General features: G+C 52.7%; 1 protein-coding gene across 1 annotated transcript in view; it reads right to left on the bottom strand.

Annotated features, from left to right (window-relative positions):
* Positions 1 to 237: 237 nt before the first annotated feature.
* The window catches only part of LOC122101929 (pseudouridine-5'-phosphatase-like), a 30,359-nt gene continuing 17,444 nt past the window's right edge, over positions 238 to 13,152 (bottom strand). Inside the window, exons 3-4 of the mRNA XM_042672419.1 lie at positions 12,545 to 12,774; positions 238 to 484 (exon numbers count right to left, since the gene is read on the bottom strand). Of these exons, the coding sequence (XP_042528353.1) occupies positions 308 to 484; positions 12,545 to 12,774 (407 nt within the window). The 3' untranslated portion in view covers positions 238 to 307. The remainder of the gene's footprint in view (positions 485 to 12,544; positions 12,775 to 13,152) is intronic.

Genomic DNA, 13,152 nt, shown 5'->3' with positions numbered 1-13,152 from the left:
CATCCATCCATCCACCCATCCATCCATCCACCCATCCATCCATCCATCCACCCATCCATCCACCCACCCATCCATCCATCCATCCATCCACCCACCCATCCATCCATCCATCCATCCATCCACCCATCCATCCATCCATCCATCCATCCACCCATCCATCCATCCATCCACCCATCCATCCACCCATCCATCCATCCATCCACCCACCCATCCACTCATGACTCAGTGAGGCATTTCCTGTGTTCATTCCCTTTATTTCCAGGCGTCAGGTCTTGGCCTGGTGTCCGTCCGTCCGTCCGTCCGCAGGTCAGTCGAAGGCGGGCAGGCCGAAGAGCTGGGGTCGGAGGTCGTCCAGGGAGGGCAGCAGCAGGGTGGCCCCGGCCGTGAGTTCGAGGTCGAGCTGGACGCTGGGCACCATGACCACCTGCATCCCCGCTGCCCGGGCAGCCGCCACGCCGTGGGGCGAGTCCTCCAGCACCAGGCACTGCGGGGTCAGAGGGCGAGGGTCAGCAGGGGTGGGGGGAAGGAAGGAGGGAAGGAAGGAGGGAAGGAAGGAAGGAAGGAAGGAAGGAAGGAAGGAAGGAAGGAAGGAAGGAGGGAAGGAAGGAGGGAAGGAAGGAAGGAAGGAAGGAAGGAGGGAAGGAAGGAAGGAAGGAAGGAGGGAAGGATTGAGGGGAAGGAAGGAGGGAGGGAAGGAAGGAAGGAAGGAAGGAAGGAAGGAAGGAAGGAGGGAAGGAAGGAAGGAAGGAAGGAAGGAAGGAGGGAAGGAAGGAAGGAGGGAAGGAGGGAAGGAAGGAGGGAAGGAAGGAAGGAAGGAGGGAAGGATTGAGGGGAAGGAAGGAGGGAGGGAAGGAAGGAAGGAAGGAAGGAAGGAAGGAAGGAAGGAAGGAAGGAGGGAAGGAAGGAAGGAAGGAAGGAAGGAAGGAGGGAAGGAAGGAAGGAGGGAAGGAGGGAAGGAAGGAGGGAAGGAAAGAGGGAGGGAAGGAAGGAAGGAAGGAAGGAGGGAAGGAAGGAAGGAAGGAAGGAGGGAGGGAAGGAAGGAAGGAAGGAGGGAGGGAAGGAAGGAAGGAAGTAGGGAAGGAGGGAAGGAAGGAAGGAAGGAGGGAAGGAAGGAGGGAGGGAGGGAAGGAGGGAAGGAGGGAAGGAAGGAGGGAAGGAGGGAAGGAAGGAGGGAAGGAGGGAAGGAAGGAGGGAAGGAAGGAGGGAGGGAGGGAAGGAGGGAAGGAGGGAAGGAAGGAGGGAAGGAGGGAAGGAAGGAGGGAAGGAGGGAAGGAAGGAGGGAAGGAAGGAGGGAAGGAAGGAGGGAAGGAAGGAAGGAGGGAAGGAAGGAGGGAAGGAGGGAAGGAAGGAGGGAAGGAAGGAGGGAAGGAAGGAGGGAAGGAAGGAAGGAGGGAAGGAGGGAAGGAGGGAAGGAAGGAGGGAAGGAAGGAAGGAAGGAGGGAAGGAAGGAGGGAAGGAGGGAAGGAGGGAAGGAGGGAGGGAAGGAAGGAAGGAAGGAAGGAAGGAAGGAAGGAAGGAGGGAAGGAAGGAGGGAAGGAAGGAGGGAAGGAAGGAAGGAAGGAGGGAAGGAAGGAGGGAAGGAAGGAGGGAAGGAAGGAAGGAAGGAAGGAGGGAGGGAAGGATTGAGGGGAAGGAAGGAAGGAGGGAAGGAAGGAAGGAGGGAAGGAAGGAAGGAAGGAGGGAAGGAAGGAAGGAAGGAGGGAAGGAAGGAGGGAAGGACGGAAGGAAGGAGGGAGGGAAGGAAGGAGGGAAGGAAGGAGGGAAGGAGGGAAGGAAGGAAGGAAGGAAGGAGGGAGGGAAGGATTGAGGGGAAGGAAGGAAGGAGGGAAGGAAGGAAGGAGGGAAGGAAGGAAGGAAGGAGGGAAGGAAGGAAGGAGGGAAGGAAGGAAGGAGGGAAGGAAGGAGGGAAGGAAGGAAGGAAGGAAGGAAGGAGGGAAGGAAGGAAGGAAGGAGGGAAGGAAGGAAGGAAGGAAGGAAGGAAGGAGGGAAGGAAGGAGGGAGGGAAGGAAGGAAGGAAGGAAGGAAGGAGGGAAGGAAGGAGGGAAGGAGGGAGGGAGGGAAGGAGGGAGGGAAGATGACTGTTGAGCCATGGGTTCCTTCCGGCGTGTTCCGTGTGTGGTTTCGAGGCCTCCCCCACCCAGGGCCTAGCGTGGGCCGGGTGAGCACTGTGCTGAGGAGTCTCCCTCCCTGTTCCCCTGGGGCCGTCTGTCCGTCTGTCTGTCTGTGTGATTGGTCTGGTCTCTCCTGTCTGTCTGTCTGTCTGTCCGTCTGTGTCTCTGTGTCGTCTGTCTGTCTGTCTCTGTGTGGTTTGTCTCTGTGTGTGTGTCCGTGTCTGTCCGTCTGTCAATCTCTGTGTCTGTCTGTGTCTGTGTCTCGATCCGATTTGTCTGTCTGTCTGTCCGTCTGCGTCTGTCTGCCTGTCTCTGTCTTTGTGTGTGTCTCTGTATCCGTCTGGTCTGTGTCTGTCCGTGTGTCTCTCTGTCTGTCTGTCTGTGTCTGGTTTCGGTGTCTGTGTGTCTGTCTCTGCTGTCTGTCTGTCCGTGTCTATGTCTGTCCGTGTGTCTGTCTGTCTGTCTGTCTGTTTCTGTCTCTGTGTCTGTCTGTCTGTCCATGTGTCAATCTCTGTGGTCTGTCTGTCTGTCTGTGTCTGTCTGTCTGGTCTCTGTGTCTGTGTGTCTGTCCCTGCTGTCTGTCTGTGTGTCCATCTGGTCTGTCTGTCTGTCTTGTCTGTGTCTCTGTGGTCTGTCTGTCTGTGTGTGTCTGTCCGTGTGTCTCTGTGTCCGTCTGGTGTGTGTCTGTCTCTGTCTCTGTGGTCTGTGCGTCTGTCTGCGTCCGTCTGTCTGTCTGTCTTCCTGGTCTGTGTCTGTCTGTCTGTCTGTCTGTGTCTCTGTCTGTGTGTCTGTCTGTCTGTCTGCCCGGTCTGTGTCTGTCTGTCTCTGTCGACCTGTCTGTCTGTCTGTCTCTGCGGTCTGTCTGTCTGTCTGGTCTGTCTGACTCTATGTCTATCTGTCTGTCTGTCTGTCTGTCTGTGTGTGGTCTCGGTGTCTGTGTGTCTGTCTCTGCTGTCTGTCTGTCCGTGTCTATGTCTGTCCGTCTGTCTGTCTGTCTGTCTGTCTGTGTCTGTCTCTGTGTCTGTCTGTCTGTCCATGTGTCAATCTCTGTGGTCTGTCTGTCTGTCTGTGTCTGTCCGTGTGTCTCTGTGTCCGTCCGGTCTGTGTGTCTGTCTCTGTCTCTGTGGTCTGTGCGTCTGTCTGTGTCCGTCTGTCTGTCTGTCTTCCCGGTCTGTGTCTGTCTGTCTGTCTATCAGTGTGTCTGTCTGTGTCTGTGTAGTCTGTCTGTCTGCCTAGTCTGTGTCTGTCCGTCTCCGTCGATCTGTCTGTCTGTCTGTCTCTGCGTCTGTCATACCTGTGTCTCTGTGGTCTGTCTGTCTGTCTGTCTGCCCGGTCTGTGTCTGTCTGTCTGTCTGTCTATCAGTGTGTCTGTCTGTCTGTGTCTCTGTCTGTGTGTCTGTCTGTCTGTCTGCCCGGTCTGTGTCTGTCTGTCTGTCTATCAGTGTGTCTGTCTGTCTGTGTCTCTGTCTGTGTGTCTGTCTGTCTGTCTGCCCGGTCTGTGTCTGTCTGTCTGTCTCTGCGGTCTGTCTGTCTGTCTGCTTAGTTTATGTATCTGTGTGTCTCCGTTTGTCTGTCTGTCTCCTTTCAGTGTCTACGTCTGTGTCTGTCTGTCCGTCTGGTCTCTGTCTATCTGTCCGTCTGGTTTCTGTGTCTGTGTCTGTCTGTCTTGTTGTTCTCTGTGTCTGTGTGTCTGTCCCTGCTGTCTGTCTGTCTGCCTGGTGTCTGTATCCATGTGTCTGTCTGTGTCTCTGTGGTCTGTGTGTCCGTCTGCGTCCGTCTGTCTGTCTGTCTATTGGTGTCTGTCTGTCTGTCTCTGTGTCTGTCTGTCTGTCTCTCTGTCTAGCGGTCTGCCCGGTCTGTGTATGTGTGTGTGTCTGTCTGTCTGTGTCTGGTCTATCAGTGTGCGTCTGTCTGTCCGTATCTCTGTGGTGTATCTCTCTGTGTGTCTGTCCATCTGTATAGGTGTCTGTCTGTCTCTGTGCATCTCTGTGTCCATCTGTCTGTCTCTGCTGTCTGTGTGTATATCTGGTCTGTCTGTCTGTCTCTCTGTGTGTCTATCAGCGTGTCTGTGGTCTGTGTGTCTGTCTGTCTGCGTCTACCTGTCTGTCCGTCTGTCTCTGTGTCTGTCTGCTGTGTCTGTGTGTCTGCCGGTGTGTTTGTTTACATGTCTGTCTGTCTGTCTGTCTGTCTCTCTGGGGTCTGTCTGATCTGTGAATCTGTGTGTCTGTCCGGTCTCTTGTGTCTGTCTGTCTGTGCCTTTGTTTCTGTGTCCGTGTGTCTGTCTGTGTGTCTAGCTCTCTGTCTGTCTGACTGCCTGTCTGGTCTCGGTGTCTGTGTGTCTGTCTTATGTGTGTGTCCCTGTGTCTGTCTGTCTGTCTGTCGGTGTGTTTGTTTGCATGTCTGTCTGTCGGTCTTCTCTGTCCATATGTCTGTCTGTGTCTGTCTCTATGTCTGTCTGTCTCGTTGGACTGTGTGTCTGTGTGTCTGTCCAGTCTGTGTGTCTGTCTGTGTGTCTGTCTGTCTGTCTGTCTGTGAGTCTGTCTCTGTCTGTGTCTCTATCCAGTTTGTCTATCTGGTCTGTCCGTGTGTCTGTCTATGTGTGTGTCTCTGTGTCTGTCTGTCTCTGACTCTGTCTGTCTAGCTAATCTGTGTATCTGTCTGTGTCTGTGTGTCTGTCTTGTCTGTACCTACGTCTGACTGTCTGTCCGTGTCTCGGTGTTCTGTCTGTCTGTGTCTGTCTGTCTGTCTGTCTGTGTCTGTCTGTCTGTGTCTGTCTGTCTGTCTGTCTGTGTCTGTCTGTCTGTGTCTGTCTGTCTGTGTCTGTCTGTGTCTGTCTGTCTGTGTCTGTCTGTGTCTGTCTGTCTGTCTGTGTCTGTCTGTCTGTGTCTGTCTGTCTGTCTGTGTCTGTCTGTGTCTGTCTGTCTGTGTCTGTCTGTCTGTGTCTGTCTGTCTGTGTCTGTCTGTGTCTGTCTGTGTCTGTCTGTGTCTGTCTGTGTGTCTGTCTGTGTCTGTCCGTGTCTGTCTGTGTCTGTCTGTCTGTGTCTCTCTGTCTGTCTGTCTGTGTCTGTCTGTCTGTGCCTGTCTGTCTGTCTGTGTCTGTCTGTGTCTGTCTGTCTGTGTCTGTCTGTGTCTGTCTGTGTCTGTCTGTGTCTGTCTGTCTGTGTCTGTCTGTCTGTCTGTGTCTGTCTGTCTGTCTGTGTCTGTCTGTGTCTGTCTGTCTGTGTCTGTCTGTGTCTGTCTGTCTGTGTCTGTCTGTCTGTCTGTGTCTGTCTGTCTGTGTCTGTCTGTGTCTGTCTGTCTGTGTCTGTCTGTGTCTGTCTGTCTGTGTCTGTCTGTGTCTGTCTGTGTCTGTCTATGTCTGTCTGTCTGTCTGTCTGGTCTATGTATCCGTGTATCTGTCTGGTCTCTTGTGTCTGCCTGTCTGTCTGTGTATCCGTCTGTCTGTCTGTCTGTGTCTGTCTGTCTGTGTGTCTGTCTGTCTGTCTGCCTGGTTTGTGTATGTGTGCGTCTGTCCGTCTGTCTTGTCATTTTGTGTACCTGTCCGTGTCTGTCTGTCTGTCTATCTCTCTGGTGTCTGTGTCCGTGTGTCTGTCTGTCTATTGGCGTGTGTCTGTCTGTGTCTGTCTGTGTCTCTATCGGTCTGTCTGTGTGTCTGTCTGTCTGTCCGTGTGTCTGTCTATGTGTGTCTCTGTGTCTGTCTGTCTCTCAGTTTGTCTGCCTGGTCTATGTATCTGTCTGTCTGTCTGTCTTTGTGTGTATCTGTCTGTCTGTGCCTCTCTGTGTGTCTTGTCTTTCTGTGTGTCTGTCCGTGTCTCTTTGTCTGTCTTGGTGTCTGTCTGGTCTGGTCTGTGTCTCTGTGGTCGGTCTGTCTGTCTGTCTGTGTCTCTGTCCATCTGTCTGGACTCTTAGGTCTCTCTGTCTGTCTCTGTCTTTGTGTCTGTGTGTGTGTGTGTGTTTGTCTCTGTGTCCGTCTGGTCTCTGTGTCTGGTCTGTCCGTGTGTCCGTGCGTCTTTGTGTCTGTATGTCTGTCTCTGTATCCGTCTGGTCTCTGTCTGTCTGTCTGTGAGTGCTTGTGTCTGTCTGTCCATCTGTCTCTGTGGTCTGTCTGTCTGTCTGTCTGTGAGTCTGTCTCTCTGTCTGTCTGCCTGGTCTATGTATCCGTGTGTCTGTCTGTGTCTATTGGGTCTGTCTGTCTATCTGTCTGTCTGTGTGTTTCTGTGGTCTGTCTGTCTGCCTGGTCTGTTTATCTGTGCGTCTGTCTGCGTCTGTCTGTCTCTCTGTCTTGTCTGTCCATATGTCTGTCTGTCTGTCCGCTCTCCTGTGTCTGTCTGTCTGTCTGTGCATCTATCTCTGTTTCTGTCTGTCTGTCTGGTCTGTGAATCTGTGTGTCTGTCTGCGTCTGTCTGTCTCTGTGTCTCCTCCGTCTGTGTGTCTGTCTCTCTGTCTATCAGTGTCTGTCTGTCTGTCTGTGTCTCTGTGATCTGTCCGTCTGTCTGTCTGTCTGCCTGGTTTGTGTCTGTGTGCGTCTGTCTGTCTGTCTTGTCATTTTATGTATCTGTCCGTGTCTGTCTGTCTGTCTATCTGTCTGGTCTCTGTGTAAGTGTGTCTGTGTCTGTCTGTCCGTGTGTCTGTCTGTCTCTCTGTCTGTGTCTGTCTCTGTGTCTGTCTGTCTGTCCGTGTGTCAATCTCTGTGGTCTGTCTGTTGTTGTCTGTCTGTCTGTCTGGTCTCTGTGTCTGTGTGTCTGTCCCTGCTGTCTGTCTGTGTGTCCATCTGGTCTGTCTGTCTGTCTTGTCTGTGTCTCTGTGGTCTGTCTGTCTGTGTCTGTCCGTGTGTCTCTGTGTCCGTCCGGTCTGTGTGTCTGTCTCTGTCTCTGTGGTCTGTGCGTCTGTCTGCGTCCGTCTGTCTGTCTGTCTGCCCGGTCTGTGTCTGTCTGTCTATCAGTGTGTCTGTCTGTCTGTGTCTCTGTCTGTGTGTCTGTCTGTCTGTCTGCCCGGTCTGTGTCTGTCTGTCTCTGTCGACCTGTCTGTCTGTCTGTCTCTGCGGTCTGTCTGTCTGTCTGCTTAGTTTATGTATCTGTGTGTCTCCGTGTGTCTGTCTGTCTGTCTCCTTTCAGTGTCTACGTCTGTGTCTGTCTGTCCGTCTGGTCTCTGTCTATCTGTCCGTCTGGTTTCTGTGTCTGTGTCTGTCTGTCTTGTTGTTCTCTGTGTCTGTGTGTCTGTCCCTGCTGTCTGTCTGTCCGCCTGGTGTCTGTATCCGTGTGTCTGTCTGTGTCTCTGTGGTCTGTGTGTCCGTCTGCGTCCGTCTGTCTGTCTGCCTATTGGTGTCTGTCTGTCTGTCTCTGTGTCTGTCTGTCTGTCTCTCTGTCTAGCGGTCTGCCCGGTCTGTGTATGTGTGTGTGTCTGTCTGTCTGTGTCTGGTCTATCAGTGTGCGTCTGTCTGTCCGTATCTCTGTGGTGTATCTCTCTGTGTGTCTGTCCATCTGTATAGGTGTCTGTCTGTCTCTGTGCATCTCTGTGTCCATCTGTCTGTCTCTGCTGTCTGTGTGTATATCTGGTCTGTCTGTCTGTCTCTCTGTGTGTCTATCAGCGTGTCTGTGGTCTGTGTGTCTGTCTGTCTGCGTCTACCTGTCTGTCCGTCTGTCTCTGTGTCTGTCTGCTGTGTCTGTGTGTCTGTCGGTGTGTTTGTTTACATGTCTGTCTGTCTGTCTGTCTCTCTGGGGTCTGTCTGATCTGTGAATCTGTGTGTCTGTCCGGTCTCTTGTGTCTGTCTGTCTGTGCCTTTGTTTCTGTGTCCGTGTGTCTGTCTGTGTGTCTAGCTCTCTGTCTGTCTGACTGCCTGTCTGGTCTCGGTGTCTGTGTGTCTGTCTTATGTGTGTGTCCCTGTGTCTGTCTGTCTGTCTGTCGGTGTGTTTGTTTACATGTCTGTCTGTCGGTCTTCTCTGTCCATATGTCTGTCTGTGTCTGTCTCTATGTCTGTCTGTCTCGTTGGACTGTGTGTCTGTGTGTCTGTCCAGTCTCTGTATCTGTCTGTCTGTCTGTCTGTCTGTGAGTCTGTCTCTGTCTGTGTCTCTATCCAGTTTGTCTATCTGGTCTGTCCGTGTGTCTGTCTATGTGTGTGTCTCTGTGTCTGTCTGTCTCTGACTCTGTCCGTCTAGCTAATCTGTGTATCTGTCCGTGTCTGTGTGTCTGTCTTGTCTGTACCTACGTCTGACTGTCTGTCCGTGTCTCTGTGTTCTGTCTGTCTGTGTCTGTCTGTCTGTCTGTGTCTGTCTGTCTGTGTATCCGTCTGTCTGTCTGTCTGTGTCTGTCTGTCCGTGTCTGTCTGTGTCTGTCTGTCTGTGTCTGTCTGTCTGTCTGTGTCTGTCTGTCTGTGCCTGTCTGTCTGTCTGTGTCTGTCTGTGTCTGTCTGTCTGTGTCTGTCTGTCTGTGTCTGTCTGTGTCTGTCTGTGTCTGTCTGTCTGTGTCTGTCTGTGTCTGTCTGTGTCTGTCTGTCTGTGTCTGTCTGTGTCTGTCTGTGTCTGTCTATGTCTGTCTGTCTGTCTGTCTGTCTGGTCTATGTATCCGTGTATCTGTCTGGTCTCTTGTGTCTGCCTGTCTGTCTGTGTATCCGTCTGTCTGTCTGTCTGTGTCTGTCTGTGTCTGTCTGTCTGTGTCTGTCTGTGTCTGTCTGTGTCTGTCTATGTCTGTCTGTCTGTCTGTCTGTCTGGTCTATGTATCCGTGTATCTGTCTGGTCTCTTGTGTCTGCCTGTCTGTCTGTGTATCCGTCTGTCTGTCTGTCTGTGTCTGTCTGTCTGTGTGTCTGTCTGTCTGTCTGCCTGGTTTGTGTATGTGTGCGTCTGTCCGTCTGTCTTGTCATTTTGTGTACCTGTCCGTGTCTGTCTGTCTGTCTATCTCTCTGGTGTCTGTGTCCGTGTGTCTGTCTGTTTGTCTATTGGCGTGTGTCTGTCTGTGTCTCTATCGGTCTGTCTGTGTGTCTGTCTGTCTGTCCGTGTGTCTGTCTATGTGTGTCTCTGTGTCTGTCTGTCTCTCAGTTTGTCTGCCTGGTCTATGTATCTGTCTGTCTGTCTGTCTTTGTGTGTATCTGTCTGTCTGTGTCTGTCTGTGTGTCTTGTCTTTCTGTGTGTCTGTCCGTGTCTCTTTGTCTGTCTTGGTGTCTGTCTGGTCTGGTCTGTGTCTCTGTGGTCGGTCTGTCTGTCTGTCTGTGTCTCTGTCCATCTGTCTGGACTCTTAGGTCTCTCTGTCTGTCTCTGTCTTTGTGTCTGTGTGTGTGTGTGTTTGTCTCTGTGTCCGTCTGGTCTCTGTCTGTCTGTCTGTGAGTGCTTGTGTCTGTCTGTCCATCTGTCTCTGTGGTCTGTCTGTCTGTCTGTGAGTCTGTCTCTCTGTCTGTCTGCCTGGTCTATGTATCCGTGTGTCTGTCTGTGTCTATTTGGTCTGTCTGTCTATCTGTCTGTCTGTGTGTTTCTGTGGTCTGTCTGTCTGCGTGGTCTGTTTATCTGTGCGTCTGTCTGCGTCTGTCTGTCTCTCTGTCTTGTCTGTCCATATGTCTGTCTGTCTGTCCGCTCTCCTGTGTCTGTCTGTCTGTCTGTCTGTGCATCTATCTCTGTTTCTGTCTGTCTGTCTGGTCTGTGAATCTGTGTGTCTGTCTGCGTCTGTCTGTCTCTGTGTCTCCTCCGTCTGTGTGTCTGTCTCTCTGTCTATCAGTGTCTGTCTGTCTGTCTGTGTCTCTGTGATCTGTCCGTCTGTCTGTCTGTCTGCCTGGTTTGTGTCTGTGTGCGTCTGTCTGTCTGTCTTGTCATTTTATGTATCTGTCCGTGTCTGTCTGTCTGTCTATCTGTCTGGTCTCTGTGTAAGTGTGTCTGTCTGTCTGTCCGTGTGTCTGTCTGTCTCTCTGTCTGTGTCTGTCTCTGTGTCTGTCTGTCTGTCCGTGTGTCAATCTCTGTGGTCTGTCTGTTGTTGTCTGTCTGCCTGTCTGGTCTCTGTGTCTGTGTGTCTGTCCCTGCTGTCTGTCTGTGTGTCCATCTGGTCTGTCTGTCTGTCTTGTCTGTGTCTCTGTGGTCTGTCTGTCTGTCTGTGTCTGTCCGTGTGTCTCTGTGTCCGTCCGGTCTGTGTGTCTGTCTCTGTCTCTGTGGTCTGTGCGTCTGTCTGCGTCCGTCTGTCTGTCTGTCTTCCCGGTCTGTGTCTGTCTGTCTGTGTATCAGTGTGTCTGTCTGTGTCTGTGTAGTCTGTCTGTCTGTCTGCCTAGTCTGTGTCTGTCCATCTCCGTCGATCTGTCTGTCTGTCTGTCTCTGCGTCTGTCTTACCTGTGTCTCTGTGGTCTGTCTGTCTGTCTGTCTGCCCGGTCTGTGTCTGTCTGTCTGTCTGTCTATCAGTGTGTCTGTCTGTCTGTGTCTCTGTCTGTGTGTCTGTCTGTCTCTCTGCCCGGTCTGTGTCTGTCTGTCTCTGTCGACCTGTCTGTCTGTCTGTCTGCTTAGTTTATGTATCTGTGTGTTTCCGTTTGTCTGTCTGTCTGTCTCTGAGTCTGTCCATCTAGCTAATCTGTGTATCTGTCCGTGTCTGTGTGTCTGTCTTGTCTGTACCTACGTCTGACTGTCTGTCCGTGTCTCTGTGTTCTGTCTGTCTGTGTCTGTCTGTGTCTGTCTGACTCTATGTCTGTCTGTCTGTCTGTCTGCCTGGTCTATGTATTCGTGTGTCTCTCCGGTCTCTTGTGTCTGTGCGTCTGTCTGTGTGTCTATCTGTCTGGTCTGTGTGTTTGCTTGCATGTCTGTCTGTCTATCGGTGTGTCCGTGTGTCTGTCTCTGTGTCTCTCTCTCTGTCTGTCTGTGTCTCTGGTCTGTCTGCGCTGGTCAGTGTACCTGTCTGTCTGTCTGTCTGTGTGTCTATCAGGCTGTCTGTCTGTCTGTCTGTCTCTGTGTCCGTGTGTCTGTCTATGTGTCTATTTGTGTGTCTTGGTGGTCTGTCTGTGTGTCTGTCTCTCTGTCTGTCTATCAGTGTCTGTCTGTCTGTCTGTGTCTCTGTGATCTGTCCGTCTGTCTGTCTGTCTGCCTGGGTTGTGTATGTGTGCGTCTGTCTGTCTGTCTTGTCATTTTGTGTATCTGTCCATGTCCGTCTGTCTATCTGTCTGGTCTCTGTGTAAGTGTGTCTGTCTGTCTGTCTGTGTCTCTGTGGTCTGTCTGTCCGTCTGCTTAGTTTGTGTATCTGTGTGTCTCTGTCTGTCTGTCTGGTCTCTGTGTCTGTCTCGTTGGTTTCTCTGTGTGTCCGTTTCTAGGGTCTGTCTGTCTGGTCTGTGAATCTGTGTGTCTGTGTGTCTGTCTGTCTCTGTGTCTATCAGTCTGGTCTCTGTCTGTGTGTCTGCCTGGTCTATGTGTCCGTGTGTCTGTCCGGTCTCTTTGGTCTGTCTGTCTGTCTCTGTATCCATCTGTCTCTCTGTCTGTGTCTATGTCTGTCTGTCCGTGTGTCTCTGTGTCCGTCTGGTCTGTGTCTGTCTGTCTGTCCGTCTGGTTTCTGTGTCTGTCTGTCTCGTTGTTCTCTGTGCCTGTGTGTCTGTCCCTGCTGTCTGTCTGTCTGTCTGTGTGTCCCTGAGTCTGTCTGTCTGTCTCGGGGGTCTCTATGTCTGTGTGTCTGTCTGCGTGTATATCTGGCCTGTGGTCTGTCTGTCCGTCTGCTTCGTTTGTGTATCTGTGTGTCTGTGTCTGTCTGTCTGGTCTGTGTCTGTCCCGTTGGTCTCTCTGTCTGTCTGTGTTTCTATGGTCTGTCTGTCTGGTCTGTGAATCTGTGTGTCTGTCCGGCCTCTTCTGTGTGTCTGTCGGTCCGTGTGTCCCTGTGTCTGTCTGTGTGTCTACCTCTCTGTCAGTGTGTCTGTCTGTCTGTCTATTGGTGTGTATCTGTCTGTCTGTCTGTCTGCCTGGTCTCTTTATCTGTGCGTCTGTCTGCGTCTGTCTGTCTCTCTGTCTTGTCTGTCCCTATGTCTGTCTGTCTGTCTGTGTCTCTGGTCTGTCTGCGCTGGTCAGTGTACCTGTGTGTCTGTCTGTCTGTGTGTCTATCAGGCTGTCTGTCTGTCTGTCTGTCTCTGTGTCCGTGTGTCTGTCTATATGTCCATTTGTGTGTCTCGGTGGTCTGTCTGTCTGTCTGTCTGGTCTGTGAATCTGTGTGTCTGTCTGCGTCTGTCTGTCTCTGTGTCTCCTCCGTCTGTCTGTCTGTCCGGTCTCTGTGTAAGTGTGTCTGTCTGTCTGTCTATTGGTGTGTATCTGTCTGTCTGTGAGTCTGTCTCTGTCTGTGTCTCTATCTGGTTTGTCTGTCCGTCCGTGTGTCTGTCTGTCTGTGTCTCTGTGCATCTGTCTGTGTGTCTATGTCTGTCCTTTGTGTCTGTCTGTCTGCGTGTCTCTCCGTCTGTGGTCCACGCGGTTGAGCGCCGGGGCCCCAGGCCTCGGTTTACCTGGTCGGCGGGGGCAGGAGGAGAAAAGCGGCGGGCGCAGGCCAGGAAGATGTCCGGGGCGGGCTTCCCGGCCTTGACCTCGGGGTCATCGCCCAGCACCACGTGGTGGAAGGCGCCAAAGAGCTCGCGGTGGGCGCTGGTCTTGGCCCGGTAGGACTCGGTCCCCGAGCTGGTGGCCAGGGCGAAGGGGATGCTGTGCTTCTGCAGGTGGAGGATCAGCTTCTCTGCGCCTGGAGACAGAGAGACGGGAGGAGAGGAAGTGAGGTCTTTGGTGGCCTGGGGAGGAATCCACAAATCCATCCACTCATCCATCCACCCATCCATCCATCCACTCATCCATCCACCCATCCACACATCCATCCATCCACCCACCCATCCACCCATCCATCCATCCATCCACCCATCCATCCATCCATCCATCCATCCATCCATCCATCCATCCACCCATCCATCCATCCACCCATCGACCCATCCACCCATCCATCCATCCATCCATCCATCCATCCATCCATCCATCCATCCACCCACCCATCCACCCATCCACCCACCCATCCACCCACCCATCCATCCACCCATCCATCCATCCATCCACCCATCCATCCACCCAT

Source organism: Dipodomys spectabilis, unplaced genomic scaffold, assembly GCF_019054845.1.
Source record: "Dipodomys spectabilis isolate Male_0828 unplaced genomic scaffold, ASM1905484v1 ptg000709l, whole genome shotgun sequence".
NCBI classification, from domain to species: Eukaryota; Metazoa; Chordata; class Mammalia; order Rodentia; family Heteromyidae; genus Dipodomys; species Dipodomys spectabilis.
The sequence above is the reverse complement of the archived record's forward strand: the minus strand, read 5'-3'. Positions and strand labels throughout refer to the sequence as shown.